This window comes from Canis lupus, chromosome 19 (assembly GCF_011100685.1).
Source record: "Canis lupus familiaris isolate Mischka breed German Shepherd chromosome 19, alternate assembly UU_Cfam_GSD_1.0, whole genome shotgun sequence".
In the NCBI taxonomy this organism is placed as follows: Eukaryota; Metazoa; Chordata; class Mammalia; order Carnivora; family Canidae; genus Canis; species Canis lupus.
The window spans coordinates 24,830,989-24,847,137 of NC_049240.1; the positions used below are offsets into that span (position 1 = coordinate 24,830,989).

The window sequence follows — 16,149 nt, forward strand, 5'->3', positions numbered from 1 at the left end:
TCAGCTCCACCTACAGTCCCTGAGAAACCTACCAGGGCTGTGCCCTGGCCTCCGGGACAGAGAAGGCTGTGGCATCCTTCACAGCCTCTGACATGACTTGGGGGAGGGGTGTGAGTGGGATTTATAAATTTTGAAAAGCTGGTTAGCAGTAACCTTATCTTCTCTTTGAATAATGATCATCGATCACTTCCCCCCCCCCCCCGCCCCCGTAGGGAAGAGAAGACAGCCCACTGTATAGTGGTTGAGATCCTGGAATGCAGAATCAGAGATTTGGTTCCAGGCCTCTATATGCCTCATGTGTGAAATGGGAATGATAATCGCACCTACCTCCTAGGGCGGTGGTGGTGGCACTTAGCCGAGTGCCAGGCACGTAGTAAGCCCTCAGTAACGTTACGTCGTTGTTATAATAATAATTATTGCCAGCGCGTGGGAAGATGGAGCGCAGGGTGGGCAGGAAACTAGGAGCCAGGGACAGAGCTCTGAAGGTGTCCCAGGGGACCCTGGTGGAAACCTGTGAGTCTGCCGGCCAGGCGGCGGCGGAGCGTCCAGCGTGAGGCCAGCCCCAGCCCCAGCGCCAGCCCCGGCCCCAGCCCCGGCCCCAGCCCCAGCCCCAGCCCCAGCCCCGCGCGCTCGCAGCTGGGGCTCCTCGATTCCAGGGGCGCGCACCAATCTCAGCTCCGAGCCGCCAGTGTTTGAGCGCAGCGGCCTCCAGACAGGTCTCCCCTCCCAGGAGGACCCGCACGTCAGTCTCCGCCCCGGGGCGGTGTCACCGCGGCGTCCCAGGAGTCCCAGTGGCCGCAGCTCTCGCCCAGCGCGCACCGCCCGCGTCCGCAGCCGAGGCCTCCCGCACGCGCGAGGGCCCTTTAAAAGGCAGAGTCCGCTCCAGGGGGCGGGCGGGGGGCGCCGACCCAGCCCGAGGCCCGGCCCCGCCTCCCTGCCCCGCCCCCGGCCCGCCCCTCCGGGTCCCCGCGTCGCTCGGCCGCACGCTCGCTGGCTGGGCGCACGCTCCGCCTCAGTCGGTCCGCTCGGCTGCCGGGCGCGCGGTGTGGACGAGAGCCGGGCCGGGGCCGGGGCGGGGGCCGGGGCCGGGGCCGGGGCAGGGACCGGGGCAGGGGCCGGGGCCGGGGCCGGGGCCGGGGTCGGGGCTGGCAGATCGGCGCCCGCCGCCGGGCGAGGCCGGAGCCGCGATGGCCGAGATGGGCAGCAAGGGGGTGACGGCGGGGAAGATCGCCAGCAACGTGCAGAAGAAGCTCACGCGCGCGCAGGAGAAGGTGAGCGAGCCGATCCCCGGCCTCGGGCGGGCCGGGCCACCTCGCGCACCCCCGACCCCGCGGCTGGGCCTCCCCGGGGCCAGGCGCTGTCGCCTCGGCCGGCCGCTGCCGGGGCCTCCGGGGGTCCGGGGCCTGCGCTCGCAGCGCCCGGGCGCCTCTCGGCCCGCGTCTTCGGCGCCCCCACCCCCAGCGGGGCAGGACGGGGCGCAGCTGTCGCGTCACCCCCCGCCCCGGCTCTGTGTCTGCCCCGTCAGCCTGCAGAAAAGGGGCGGCCCCCGCTCCTCTCCCCGCGCCGGGTCCGGCGAGTCCCGCCCGAGGCCGAGGGCCCCGAAGCTGGGCGGCGACGCGGGCCCCTAGTCCCCCGGCCCGGCGGGCCCGGCAGGCGGGGCGGGCGCTGGCGCTGGCGCTGGCGGACGGAGCCTGCCCCTGCGCCCCCGGGCCGGCCGCGCCCCGGAGTCCCCAGGCTGCCCTCAGCCGTCGGGGGCCAGCGCGCCCGCCCCAGGCCTCCGGGCGCGTCCTGCGCCGCCGCCCCTCCCCGCCCGTGTCTCCACCGCGCGTCCCCGCCGGCCGCGGCACGGATCGGGTTTCCTTTCCTGAGAGGTGCCCGCGGCCTGGACACTCCGGCCGGGCCCCCGGGGAGCGCAGACCGCGCGCCCCTCGGGGAAGTGCCTAGTCCCAGCCGGGGCTTCGCGTTTCCGGCGGCCGGGGAGGGGGTGGAGGCTCCGGCGGTGGAGCCCCCCACCTGCGCGGGGAGCTAGGCCCCCCCGGGGCGCGGAGGGCGCCGTAGGAAACCCGACCCCTCAGTGCCCGGAGCCAGCGGCCGCGGGCGCAGGGGTGGGGGATGGAGCCAGGCTTCGCGGGGCACCCTGACAGCGCAGGAAATGCAGTGTGGGGGCGGGGGGCGCACGGCTCCGCTTTCCATCCCTTGCCACCTCTGGTTCATTGAATTGGATCACGCCAGCCGCTGACGCCACTTCCCCTGCCGACTCGGACTCTGAAATCAAGGATTGCAGAATCTGTGCTCCAGCCGGGTGGTCCCCCCTGGGCCCCCCAGCGGAGCCTCCCTCTCTGTCGCGCGATGCTCGGCCGAGAGTGGGAACCCGGGGACCGGCCAGCCTGCTCCTGCCCGTCTGCGGCTGTTGATAAACAAGGACTTTTGCAGCTGAGACCTGCGGGCTCCCTAAGGATGCAGCCACATGATGGGAGGGGGCAGCGACCAGAGCTTCCTCAGAGCCTCCCTAAGTGCCCAGCTGCTCATCCTTGAAGTCCCAGGCTAAGGAGATGGGTGGGTGTGGTGGAGGGTAGGACCCTCCGCCAGGCTCCAGACCTGGCCTGCCCCGGCAGCTGTACACCGCCCCCCCCCCCCCCCCCGCCCTGCCCCGGGCTGCAGGAGGGATTAGAGCAGCGCAGATCGCTGCCTGGGGGCTGGGAGGGCTTCAATAAGCGCCCCTGTTGGGGGGGGGGGGGGGCGGTGCTGCTGCCCTTGCTTCCTCCACCCCCCTCCCGCCCAGGACTGGGTAATCCATCTAGGTGCCTGGAGCCGGCAGCTCTGGGTTTAGCCCTGGGCTTAGCCGACTTCCTGCTCCTCAGGAGCTGAGGAAGATGAATGGGAAGCAGAAGGTTAGCCGAGTCCCTGCCCCCACTCCACTGATGTCCTACTCCTCTCCTGCTCCCCTTTGCTCTTTGGGTATCTCCTTTGCCCTGGTTGCCTTGTCTCTCCAGTGGCCTCTTTCACTCATTTCAGGGGCTGTAGGCATGAGCTGTGTCTCTTCCTTTTAAGTGGCAGTGTGTCATCACTGACCCCACAGAGCTGCCACCCCTCCCTCTTCAGCTCCTGTTCCAGGGCATGGGCAGTTAGCTGACAGCTGGTCAGCCGTGGACGCTGGCCTTGGTCCGGGGCTGGCCCTGCCCAAGCCTGGGCTCCAACAGACTCGGGTTGTTTAGGGGTACGCAAAGCCAGAGAGCAGGCTTCCTTCAGGACCCTGCTGCAGCCCGTTCGGGGAAGCCTGATGCCCCAGTGCACACCAACCTCTCCCCTTTGCCCTCCTATGGTTCAGAGTCTGGTGCAGCCTGGATTGAGAGCTGCCCCTGCAGCATCTTCTGGCAGTGTTCAGGACCCCATCTAATTCCCATTGCCACCGGTCTCACGGGCACCCCTGCCCCTGTCCCCACCCTGCCTCGGCCAGATCAGTGTGTCATGAGGACGATTCCAGTTGTGTTGCCACAGGAGGGCATTTCCTGACCAGGGACAAGCAGGACCCTTGGTGCAGGACCTGGATATTATCCGCATAGGTAGGGGGGCCTCGTCTCTCCTTTTCTTCTTTCCCAGTTACCTGCGTCTCCCCACAGCCCAAATATCCACCAGGGTTCAGAGGGTGACTGTGTCAAGAAAGGCTTGCCCTCTGGTGCCTGTGGAGCCAGTTCTCTTATGTCCCCAGCCTAGCGCGTCTCTCCGTGGGTCTTGGCTGGGCAATACCCATCTCATCCTCCTCCCACCCCTGTATCCCTCTTCTGGGTGCTCCCCCTGATGGGAGGGCAGGTCTGTGTGTGTGGCCCCGGCCAGTGCAGGTGTGGAGTGACTGTTTATGGACAAACAAGTGCATTTAGGGGCTTGGCTTTGGGAGCCCTGATGCAGGCCTGGGGGTGGGCTGATTTGTGCTGCATGCTTCTCTTTTTTCCCCAAGTTCAGCAAATCCTGCCTTGGACATGTGCTGTGTGCCTGGTCCTGGGCTGAGCCCAGGGTGCAGTGGGGAGCGGGGTGTGCATGGCTCTGATTGCTGTGCAGCCTACTTTTGTAAGGTCCCATGGCCTCTGGCTGTGAGGAGGCATGAGAGTGTATTGGAAGGGTCATCAGGGTCTGAGCACTGCTTGCCTCCTAGTACCTGGCTGCCTCAGAGTCCTGGGGTGCAGAGCGTGTGCCTGGAGCTGGGGCTGGGGGGGTCATGAGGTCATCTTCCTATTGCATTTGGCTCATTGGACCCTCTGTAAATGACTCTGTCCATTTTTGGGCCTCAGTAGGGTGGCTGGGCAGAGCCAATGTAGGGTGGAGCCTGGGTCAGATGACAGAGGATTAGAGGTTGGCCTGCTGGGCCCCTTGGGGGAGGGGCAGGTGGGGCAGAAGGGACAGCTGGGTGGGAGTGGAATCTGGCCTGCTGGCCCTTGCGCCTGAGGCCTACTGCTTAGGAGTCCTCACTCATGGAGCATGCGTACTTGAGGGAGGCCAAAGCTGGGCTGATGATAAGCACAAGGAAGAAGGCTGTGGCGTGGGGTGGCGGGGGGGGGGGGGGGGGGGGGGGGGGGGGGGGAGTGGGGAGCGTGGAGGGTGGGAGTGTGTACTCTTTCTGACTCCCTGAGCCAGCTGGGAGTGGGGAGGCCCAGCTGGGAGGGGGCAGGGCCCAGGGCTCACCAGAAGAAAGGTGCAATGGCAGTTATTTATAGGACCCTGACACATGGCCCTGATGGCACCATGCTTGTCGGGTGGTCAAGGTCTCCTAACAAAGTAGCCCTACCAGCCTCAGCTGGAGCCAGGCCTGTACAACCAATCCTTACCCTCACAGCAGCCTTAAGAGGAGCCGACCACATAGAATAGCAGGTGCCCTGGGAGTGGGGCCCATCTGGGTCTGCAGGAGGGCCTGTGAGGCTCCAGGCTCCTCTTACCTCCCTGCTTCCCCAGGCCGCAGCCAAAAGTTGGTCCTTTCCCCCTGTATTCTGCATTTCTCCTCATCCTGGTGTCTCTCTCTCTGTCCCTGGGCATCTGAGGATGCTTCCTGTCCCTGTCTCTTGTCTGTGCCCACATCTCACCCAATGGCACCTTTTCCTTGGCCTCTCTCTATCTCCTTGATCCGTGTCTCTTTCCTCTGAGCTTGCACATGGCTTTTGTGCTCTCTACCCCCAGAGCAGCTTCTCCTTGAACCCGAGTTATTGGTAGAGATGGTTCACCTTGCCTGCTGGAGGGGAGGTTTCTGAGCCAGGCATCATCAATGGTAGGGTGTCTGTGGGGACTCAGGGGACATTTGGCTAAGGAATGTGGGCATGGAGAGGTTGGAGACATAGACTCCAGACTTCCCTGAGCTCCAGTGGGCCCTGGCTGGGCTGGGGCCCAGGGATGAGCTGAATCCCCACTCGGTAGAGTCTGCTGGCTTGTGCCAGGACTCAGAATGAGGCAAAGGCTGTTTTGCCCAGGGGCCTGCAGAGAAGGGTGTGCTGACTGGGTTGCATGGGGCATGGAGGTGTTCTGGGAGGATCCATGTGAGCCAACATGTGGGGTGAGAATGAGCACAGGAGACCACCTGTTCACTTGAAAAAAAGGAACAGGCTGTGTTGGGAGTGGTAAGAGGTGGCTGGGTGGTAGCTTTGGGCCAGATTTGATCAAGTCGTATGGGGAAATCTGTATATCTCTTGGATTCTCAGAGAAGCCACAGTTTGGATTCTTCTCCCTTCCCCACAGATGACCCCTTCAGGAGCCCCTTTCCCATCTCCGACTTCTGGCAGCCGGCCAGGTCCCTACCCCTGGACTAGGCAGTATTTTATTTTATTTTATTTTATTTTATTTTATTTTATTTTATTTTATTTTATTTTATTTATTTTTTCATGAGAAACACAGAGACAAAGACACAGGCAGAGAGAGAACAGGCTCCAGGTGGGGAGCCTGATGTGGAACTTGATCCCAGGACCCCAGGATCACAACCTGAGCTGATGGTAGATGCTCAACCACTGAGCCACCCAGGCATCCCTGGACTACGCAGTCTTGATCCAGCTTGTCCCTTGCAAGGGACTTGGACAATGTGAAGACAATGCTTTTGCCTCTCCCTCTTGCCTTAACCCAACACCAAGTCTTGCATGGTTCTGTTTCCATCATGTTCTGGAATCCCTGGGTCCTACCCTCAGCATTAGGCCTCTTTCCCACCACAGGAGAAACGACTACAAGGTCATGTTGGAGAGACAACACACATGTTCTTGGCAGGCAGGCAGTCCTCAGTTTCCCCATCTAGCCAAAACCTTGGGCAAGGTGCAGGACCTTCACGTGTAAATTGGGGCAATAATGTTTCCTCTGCATGTGTTTGTTTTGGGGAGTAAAGCCTTGGACAGTGCCCAGCGCACAGCCAGTGCTCACTAAATGCCAGCCCTGTGGGGCAGGGCAGTACAATGAAGCCACTCTGGAGCCCGCCGTCCCTGCCTAGGCCTTTTTCCCACCCCTCTCCCTGTGAGTGTCCATTACAGGCCTGTATAGACAGCTAATCCCTGCTGAGCCCTTAGCTGATCAGGGCTTATGATGTCCCAGTCCCCGGGTGGTTGTGGTGGTAGTGGTGGTGGTAGTGGTGGTGGTGGTGGTGGTGGTGTGTGTGTGTGTGTGTGTACAGGGGCAACCTGTAGCAGGGGAGGGAATCAGACAGTTCTGGAGTGAATCTTAACTCACCTTACACATAAACCCAGTGGCTCTGGGTAAGTTTCTCCCTTCTCTCTGGGCTTCTTTACTTTGGCCATCAGTTAAGTGTTGGGAGTTTGCTTATTCATTCTTTTATCCATGAAATGAACCCCAAATACCCACTATGTGCTGGGCACTATTCTAGGGACCGGGGTACAGGGCTGAACAAAACCAAACCCCACCCTCAGGGAGCTGACATTCTAGGTGGGAGGGTGGGGAGGAGCTGGTAAAGAAACAACCATGCTGGCAGTAATGAAGCAGGAGGTGGTCTTTCACTTTTCCTCCATGGATTCTGAGTGGCAGCTTCTGGTCTCCAGGTGAGAGGGCACCTGGGGGAGGAAGGCTTGCTATTGGATGTCACCCTGATATGTTGTGTTTTTCTAAAGCCTCTTTGGCAAGTCTCCTTTTGGAATTAAAAGTACAAAGAAGAGGATGCCAATGCTAAAACCACCCAGCAAGGCACTGACAGAGGACTGGCCCGGGCAGCTTGGAGGAGGCCGGGCAGGGGCTCCAGTTGTAGGATGTAGGATGGGGAGGACAGGAGGGTCCCTGAAGGAGGAAGAGGGAGACACCGCAGATGGCGCACAGGCACTTGTAAGACTTTTTAGAAAGCTGGGTTTGGATTGCTCCACAGGCATTACTGCCCTTGGGCAAGTCTCGTTGACCTCTCTGAACCTGTTTCCTCACCTGATAGAAGTGGCACGTGCCATGCGGCCTGCTGTGCAGGTTAAGTGGACACAAGCAGGGCTCATCATTCCCCAAAGGAGCTGGTCTTGCGCCCTGGAAGGGGTACTCATGGGAACTGGCTGGCCCTGGAGCTCCTGGGGCCTCCCCAAAGAGGCTACCACCTCCCAAAGAGGCCACCCACTTGTGGATGGGGGAGCAAAGCTGGCTGTATGCTGAGGGCTGACGGGTCAGGGCTGGGCAGGTGAAAATGGAAAGGCAGACTCTTCTTGCTCTAAGGGAAGCCTTTGTCAAATATTAACTTAATAATAACCGCCGTGGGTATTGTTTTGTTTTGTTGTTTTTTTAAAGGCTTTATTTATTTATTCATGAGAGAGAGAGGCAGAGACATAGGCAGAGGGAGCAGGGGCTCCCCTGAGGGGAGCCTGCTGTGGGACTCGATCCCTGAATTCTAGGATCATGCCCTGAGCTGAAAGCTTAACCGCTGAGCCATCAGGTGTCCCACAGCCGTGGTTTATTGTGTACCTTCTGTGTGCAGGTGCTCAGCAGAAATTCTCATCCCCACTGCAACCAGGTGAGGTCATGATGATTCCCACTGAACAATTGGAAGAAACTGAGGCTGAGCAGTCGTGTGGCTTGCCCGTGGGCTCTCCTGGTCAACTGTCTGGCTTACCTACTGTGTCTTTGGGGAGCCATGCAAATGAAGTGCGAATCTCTAATGACCCCTCCTGATCCCTCCTGACCAAGAAGGTGTTGTCTCTTCCTGATCAACTGACAGATTTGGGTCCCCAAGACCTTCCTCCCCCATGAAATGAGATTTGAGGGCCCTTGTCCCCCACTGGATCCTTACCTAGATGTGACCTTTACCCTTTCGGGGTGTGTAGGGTGAGGGGACAGCCAGAGGTTTCTGGATGCCATCTAACACAAGAGTTTGTGCAAGCCAATGAGGACAGATGAGGTAATGTGGTGTGTATGTGAGTGTGTTTTCCCAAAAATAAAAGCTGCATCCAGTTCATTCAGGATAAAGAAACCCTCTTTATTAGGAGAGTTTGTCTCCTTTTGTTTATGTTGTTGCAACAGTGTTTCTTTTATAAAGTGATGTTACTACTATTTTTTAAAAATGTTCTTGGGGAGGAAATAGTCGTGCAACTGGCCACACACACACATGCACTGGCAAACACAGAAGTCTTTTGCTGGAGTGGAATCTAGTCTGGGACCCGCTGCCCCTGGGGAGCTTGTTGCCCACACCTGTGGACTGGCTCTGTGGAGTGGGAAGGCAGCTCTTGTGGGTCCAGCTTGAGTGTGACCCGTGGTCGTCTGGTGCAGGCTCCCTAAAATATCTGTTCTGTGAGGCTGAGTCCTGCTCCTGCAGTGGCTGTGGCTTCTCCAGCTCAGTGCACAGTGCTCACATGGGTTCTTTAGGCAGGGCTGGTAGAGGCCCAGGAGACCCCCTGGGATATCAGGGTACAGGATGGTTTTCAGGGTAGGGCAGCTGGAGCTGTGGGATTTCAGCCCTTCAGGGAAGGCCTTCATATCCCTGCCTGCCATAGGCCTTTCTGAGGGACTCAGGCCTTGCTGCAAGGTACCACCTCCCACAGGAGAATGGTCCAGGACTGTGGTGGAGCTTCCCTGAGCCCGGGGCTGCAGCGCCTGGGCGCAGAGACTGCAGTTCTCAGGAGTGGGCTGTGGCCCTGCTGGGCAGCCTTGCCTGGCTTTAGGCCAGATGCGAGAGAGGGCTTGTCCTGAGCCCTCTGCCAGAGTCTTCTTCCAGCCTGAGACAGCGTTTAGGGGCAGAAATGCCAGGATGGCTGACCTTGGGGTCTATGTGGTTTGCTGGACCATGACTTCACCATTACGGCCAGTGAGCCATTGCCCTCATACCCATTTCCGCTCCACTCTTTGCAGGGCTTCTTCCCTCCATTTCCTGGGCCTCACCTTCATGCCCACTGCCCAGCAGATGGGTGGGAGTGGGACCCCAGCATGGGCCAAGAGTGGGAACTGGAGCTGCAGGCAGTGGGGCACACAGAGAGCCATCTGTGGTGCCCTGGGGGTGGGCCTTTGTGCCTCCCAGGCTGTGTCTGAGCCTGGGGCGGCAGCCAGGCCCTGGAGCTGCCCCCGCCCTGCAGCAGGGCAGTGAGCCGCAGACGTGTCTGCCTCTGCAGGGTGAAGGCCGCAGCATCTCTAGGCTGAGCCCCACGGGCTGGGAGTGAGTGGGCGGTTGCCAGCAGCAGCCACCACAGGGCTGCAGGGAGGGACTCTGCAGCTGCTCCTGCTGGGCCCCTGCGGCCTCCCTGTGCTGGGGCTCCCAGAGCAGCTTCCTAAGGATGTCCCTGCTGGCTCCTTTTAGATGCTAAACTTACTTTTTTTTAAAAAGATGTTATTTATTTATTCGTGAGAGACAGAGAGAGGCAGAGACACAGGCAGAGGGAGAAGCAGGCTCCATGCAGGAGCCCGATGTGGGACTCGATACGGACCTTGAGATCATGCCCTGAGCCAAAGGCAGATCAACCACTGAGCCACCCAGGTGCCCCCAGATGCCTCACTTACATTCAGTTAGCTTGGTCAGGTTGTGATGATCTTATTTGTCCTGGCTGTCATTCTCCTGTTTGTGGCTTGCCCACCGTGGGCCATCATGCGGAAGTGCTGAGGGTACTGAGAGAACCTGCTCCTGTCCTCAAGGAACTCCCAGTGCCCATCACAGCCCTGGGGAGGGATTGAGGCAGGGACGCTAGTGCCTGAAGAGCTTCTCATCCAGCCTGGCCAATCATGGAAGTCTCCTCAGAGGAAGCACCTGAGCTGGGTTTGAAAGGCAGAGGAGATAGGTTGTGGGGTTGGGGAAGGATGTTTCTGGCAGCCTGTCAGGGGTGGCTAGAATGTGTGTGAGTGAGGGTGGTTGGGGTGAGGCCCGAGACTGAAAGGATAGGTGGGGAAGTGCAGACCCTGGAGGCTGTGAGGGACCCCAGACCCCTGTGTGCCTCAATCTGCTCACCTTTCTTCCTCGTGTGTTGTCTGAGCCATTTGCCAATTTGTCTTCTAGACTGGGCTTAGCCGAGAACCTGGTGTCTCACTATCCAGGGCTGATGGAGCCCCTGGCTTTCTGGGGAAGAGGAGGAGATCTGGGTGTGAGGGTCAGTCCCCTGAGGGAATGACCTCAGGCTTGGCCAGGTTAGGATCCATCTGTGCCACTAGGGGTCTGGGGTAGGGCTGCCATCCTGAAGTCCAGTCTCTCAGGGCTGGGATCACAGGGGCTGGTGATAACTGTTCCCCAGGCTTGCTAGAAAGGCACAACATCCTATACTCCCCACCTCATATATATACATGCTTCTTTATTTGGGGGCCCCAAGGTGACACTCGGGGGGTGATTGCTAGGCTTAGAGAGTTTAACAGCTGGGAGAGGCCATCAATGCATCAGTTCACCCCTCTCGAAGGTACCCCTGTGTCCTGCCCTTTGTGGCCAGGCCATTGGTCAGAGCAGGAGAGGGCCCTCAGGGGAGGAGGGTCCTCCGGGGAGGAGGGCCCTCAGGGGAGAAGGGGTCATGCCTGCGGGTGGGGCCTTTGGCTGTGCTGGGAGAGTGCTGGGAGAGGAGTGGACAACAGGAATAGTAATGTTGGTGATGTTGTAGAATGGAGGCTCAGTGGGTGGTGCTGGCTGGTGAGGCGGGTTGGGATTTCCACTCAGGCCTGTGGCTGGAGGAGCCATCAGAGCCCTTGGGGCCAGAAGGGGGATCAGGTGACGGGACAGCCTTTGTCAGACCAGCCCCTTTTCCAACAGCTGCTGCTGCTTTCTTTGGACCCTGGGTCAGCTCAGCCTCTCCCCAGGACTGTCGCCAACATGCCTGAGCCCTGGATGAGCCTGGGCCCACCAATGGCTACTAGGGACAGACCTGGTACAGGAGACCTGGGCGGGGAGAGGCCCCTCAAGGGGAGCCCCGCTCCCCACTCCCATCCACCATGGCGCCCCTATTTCTGTGCTCTGGGATAGCATCCACTCTGCCAGGACATGATAACTATCTTGGGGCCAGATATAGGTGGTGGGTGGATGCGGGTGCTAACCTGGAGCCTGGAACACTAGCAGCTGGGCAAAGGCAGAGGACAGATTGATTAGGGGTTAAGAGGTATGTGTGTGGGACGCCTGGGTGGCTCAGTGGTTGAGCAGCTGCCTTTGGCTCAGGTTGTGACCCCGGGGTCCTGGGGTCGAGTCTCTTCGTCGGGTTCCTGGCATGGAGCCTGCTTCTCCCTCTGCCTGTGTCTCTGCCTCTCTCTCTGTGTCTCTCATGAATACATAAATAAACATCTTAAAAAAAAAAAAAAAGATGTGTGTGGGAGGAAGACAGGCCCTAACAGAGAGGAAGAAGTGTGGCCCCTGTGACCACTTGCATACTCTGCGGTCCAGGGCAAGCTGCACCCCCATTTCCTTCTCTGTAAATGGGAATGAGGGTTCCTGTTCCCATGGGCTTGTGGAGAGGACCCAGGAGGAAGTGATATGATCGGAGCCTGGTCCCTGGTGGGCGCTGATACACAGGCTTTTTTTTCCCTGGGAGCATCTTGGGGAAGCCCCTGAAAACCCACAGGTATGGACCATTCTGGCTTTTGTGTTTTGGGCTGTTTGTTTTGCTTATGACAGGATTCTTGAAATTGAACTGCGGTGTACCTCCCCCCTACCCCTTTTTTCCTGTATTGGCTGAAAAAGCTAAATTGGAAGCAATGGTATCATTTCCTGGAGGACAGAAGTCAGAGCCCCCTGAGCCAGAGCCCAATTGAATGAGGTAGGGGAAGGACAGGTGGTTCCAGGTACGCTGTGCTTTCAGGGACCAGATGAAGGGCATGGAGCATGGGACAGAGATGCTGGGTCTCCCATGATTCATTCATTCATTTGAGCCTGAGCTGCAACAGAAGGGCCTGGCTGGGCCTCCGAGCCTCAGCGTGCCCATCTGGGAATTGAGAAGGATGAGATCCTCCTCTCAGTGAGATAAGGTGAGCTCTGGGACTCTTATAAGTGCTAGTGGCAGAAATGTGTCCCTGCTGGGTCTAGAGGATTCTGCAGGGGAACAGTCATCTTATCTCTGCAGCATTGTGCAATTTATGAACAACCCCTACACCCACCTTTTTTCATTTGATTCATTGTCTCGCTGACCTGTGAGGTAGGCAGATCTGGGTTATGGTTCCATTTGGCAGATGAGAGCACTGAAGCTCAGGAATCTTTGGGATTTCCTCCCTTCCAGTCTTCAGACTTAGCCATAGGTTGGCCGTTCACAGATGCTGCCACCCCCATCACTGAATCCAGAGTTGGGGGATACTTTTTCTTTTTTCTTTTTTTTAAAGTAATTTCCACATCCAGCTTGGGGCTTAAACTCAGCTCCCTGAAGTCGGGAGTCCCTTGCTCTTCCCACTGAGCCAGCCAGGCCAGCAAGGCTCTCTTAGGGCGAGTCTACTGAAGTGACCATGTACATGCCTGTGCCTGGTGTGTGTGTGTGTGTGTTGGGGAAGATGAAGCTGGCCGGTGGTTGCCCCAGGAGACTGGCATGTCAGAGTAGAAGGTGAAGCTGCAGAACTGGCCATTCACTGTACTGGGGTTTCCTCATAGCCTGGCATCCACCAACGAACTCCATGAGAGAAGGGGGAACCTGGTTGTCCCCAGGAGTGAAGGGACCCCAGAGGGTCAGATTTGGACAGAGCTGGTCTGATCTGTACTCCTCAGGGAGCCCAAAGGTAGAAGAGGGGGCTGAGCTTGGGCACCATAGCTCCTGCCTCCCACAAAGAAAGAGTTGGGGGTCCTCTGACAGGAGAGACTTAAGGATGAGCTAATGGCAGAGGGCGTGAGCTGAGCACTGATCTAAAATGAGAAACAAAATGCACAATTAATTGGAGGCATTTGCTGAACCTGGGACAGGACCCAAATACTGTTGTTTTTTTGAAACTTAAACATAAACTGAGCCCGGGGGTTATTTATTTGCTCCCCCTCCCCACCCCACAAGACATTCTAGCAATCTGTTCTGGCAGTGGCTTGGCAGAGCTAGAATGTCCCCGCCTTCCCCATGTTGACCCCTTAGCCCTCCTAGTTGGGTGGACCATGGGTCTGGAGGAAGCCACGACCAAATGGGGCCCCAGGCCCTTCACGGAGATATTGGGGGTGGCCCTGCCCTGGATCTGGTGGACTGTGGGGGGCCCCATCTTCATGTTTGATCCTGGCACTGCTGGTCCAGGACACTGCAGAAGCCACCTTGAGGAACAGCTGAGTCAGCACCTTGGGAAGCCCGTGGTCAGTGGCAGGACAGAACCTGGAGCCTTCATCCCTACTTTGTGCCACTGCACTCACAGGTCACACTGCCCGCTGTGCACCCTAACAGACGTGGGGAGGCTGCCACCACATTCTGCAGCCAGCGCAGTGCCACTCCTGAGCAATGCAGCAGAGAGAGAAACCTCCAGGCAGTCAGGTGCTCTCAGCACCCCGAGACCTGGGATTCTAGCTCCTGTTCTCCTGGCCTTTTATCTGGGACTTCAGCCAGCTACTTAACCCTTCCTGCTTTGGTTTCCTCCTCCATAGAATGGGGTAGCTATCTTCCCTGTTAGACCCATAGTCTTTGAGGGTGGAGGCTGGTCCCATGGTGAGTCTGTGCCTGGCACCTGCACATAGTAGACGTGTAATGCTAAGTGGGTTGGAGTGTGAGGCTCCAGTGCAGAAGCAATGGTAAAGGTTTTGCAAAGTGCCTTAACTAGTGTGGCAAGGTGGAAGGCCTGGGTTCAAATCACAGCTCTGCTCCTCCCAAGCCCTTGACCTTGAGCAAGTTACTTATCCTCTCTGGAGCCTCGGTTCTCCTATTCGTGAGGATTAAATGGGAGGATGGTGTCTCCACTTCACACCAAGACGCTAAATGTTGGGGTGTCAGCTCACAGACCCAGCTGTGCTCTGGAGTGGGGGTGGCCAAGGTGCCTTAGGTGGGAATAGGGTGTTTGACTGCACCCTGCACTCTGTGTGTGTCCTGTTGTTCCGGCCAAGTCTAGGCCAGCCCTAGCCCACTGATGATACAGTAGTCCAGGCCCAGCTTGTAATCTAATCTAGATAATGAGCCTGAGGTCTCCGAGGAGGAAGGGAGGAGGCATTCCTGGAGAGGGCTCATGGGGGGTGGGGGCTGGGTGACAACATGGACCCCCCTTCACTTCCCACCCTTTCAGCTCTCTCACCCTGCTCTCCTTTCCCTGCAGGCAACAGAATCTCTTAGCAGCTTTTAGATGATCCAGAAGTGTCCAGAGCTGTAGCATGGGATGGTCAGGGGCTGACCTTCAGAATCTGGGGTGAGGTGTCCATCCCCACGCTTTGTCCCACTCTGATCTTTCCTGTGTGCCTCATTTGGCACATTACCATGATTTAAAAATTTTTTTTCTAAAAAGAATTGGTAACTGTCTGGCCGTTCAGCTTCCCCTTCATGTTGAATTGTTTCCTGGGTAAGAAGGCCCCAGGGGAAGAAGGGCAGGTAGGCATGAACTCCTCCCCAGCAGGCATACAAGGTGTTCTGGTGTTTGCTGTGATTTTGGGAGTTTCTGCGATCCTTCCTTGCCCTCACTGTTAACAGCCTTTGGTGGGAGCCTGAATGTGTTATGTGGAGGAGTGTGGGCCAGATCCCTGGGTCCCTCCTTAGGTGGTGAGACAGGGGCTCCAGGGCTGATGTCTGCATGAGGCCTGGGAAGCCCAGAAGGACAGGCCTTTCCTGCTCACCTGGTCCTCACCTCCCTCCTTTGATGGTAGAGGTAGGACCCTGAGACCTGAAAAGTGCTGACCTGCCAGGCCTCTGGTGGCCCCACATCATTCCCCTGAGCTGTTCCCGAGCCAGTGAGGCCTCCAGGCCTCTGCTCCTGTGCACTGACCTCCTCTGTCTGCCGAGCTTGGGGGGGAGGTGCCTTCCCCTTCAGTCTGCCCCTCGCCCACCCTCTTTCTCTAACCTCCCCCTCCAGATGCACAGAAAAACAGGATGCAGGATCAGCAGAAGGAAGCCTGGAAAAGCCTGTCCTGGCCCCTGAATATTCATTCCATCTGCCAGAGGCAGACATGTGATGGATGGTGGTCCCACTTATTTCCCCTCCCCCAGCTCTCACTCTCGACCGGATGACCGGGTTACCAGGTGGTCAGATACCCCTTCCCCTCCAGTGCCTTCCCAAATCTCCCCCTGCCTCCACTAGTGAAATGCAGTGGAACTAGCCCTGGTACGCTGGGGAGCACTCAACCAGCTGGTCCTTACCCATTGATCTCCTGTCTGTGAAGTTGGGGGTCCCTGTGGGGTGCCCTTACAGGTCCTGGGGACTTGTGGACAGTCCAGGGCGGAGGCAGGGAGGTGAGCACAGCTCTCAGGCAGATGAGAGCTGGGAGTGAGTGTGGGGGCCGGGACTGCTGGGCTGTGTGTACTTGTCTGCACTTTGTTGGGCCAGACTGGGTGGGAACTATTGAAAGGTGATTGTGGGCATTGACTCCTCTGAGTAACAAAATAACAACGATAGCCAAAATAGTGGTGATACTGTATTTGGAAAAAATATCCCATATCTTATCTCCTTTAAGTACTCTTTGTTTTATTTTTTAAAATATTTGATTTATTTATTCATGAGAGACACACAGAAAGAGGCAGAGACAAAGGCAGAGAGAGAAGCAGGCTCCATGCAGGGAGCCCGATGTGGGACTCGGACCTGGGACTCCAGGATCAGGCGCTGGGCCAAAGGCAGATGCTCAACTACTGAGACACCCAGGTGCCCCTAAGTACTCTTTAATAGTTAACAGTTTCA

At 58.1% G+C, this 16,149-nt stretch overlaps 1 protein-coding gene across 24 annotated transcripts in view; it reads left to right on the forward strand.

The window, feature by feature from the left end:
- Positions 1-991: 991 nt before the first annotated feature.
- Positions 992-16,149, forward strand: part of BIN1 (bridging integrator 1) — a 52,854-nt gene continuing 37,696 nt past the window's right edge. For all 24 annotated transcript variants that reach the window (XM_038564868.1, XM_038564875.1, XM_038564874.1 and 21 more), the window contains exon 1: positions 992-1,271. In XM_038564868.1, the coding sequence (XP_038420796.1) occupies positions 1,188-1,271 (84 nt within the window). In that variant the 5' untranslated portion in view covers positions 992-1,187. The remainder of the gene's footprint in view (positions 1,272-16,149) is intronic.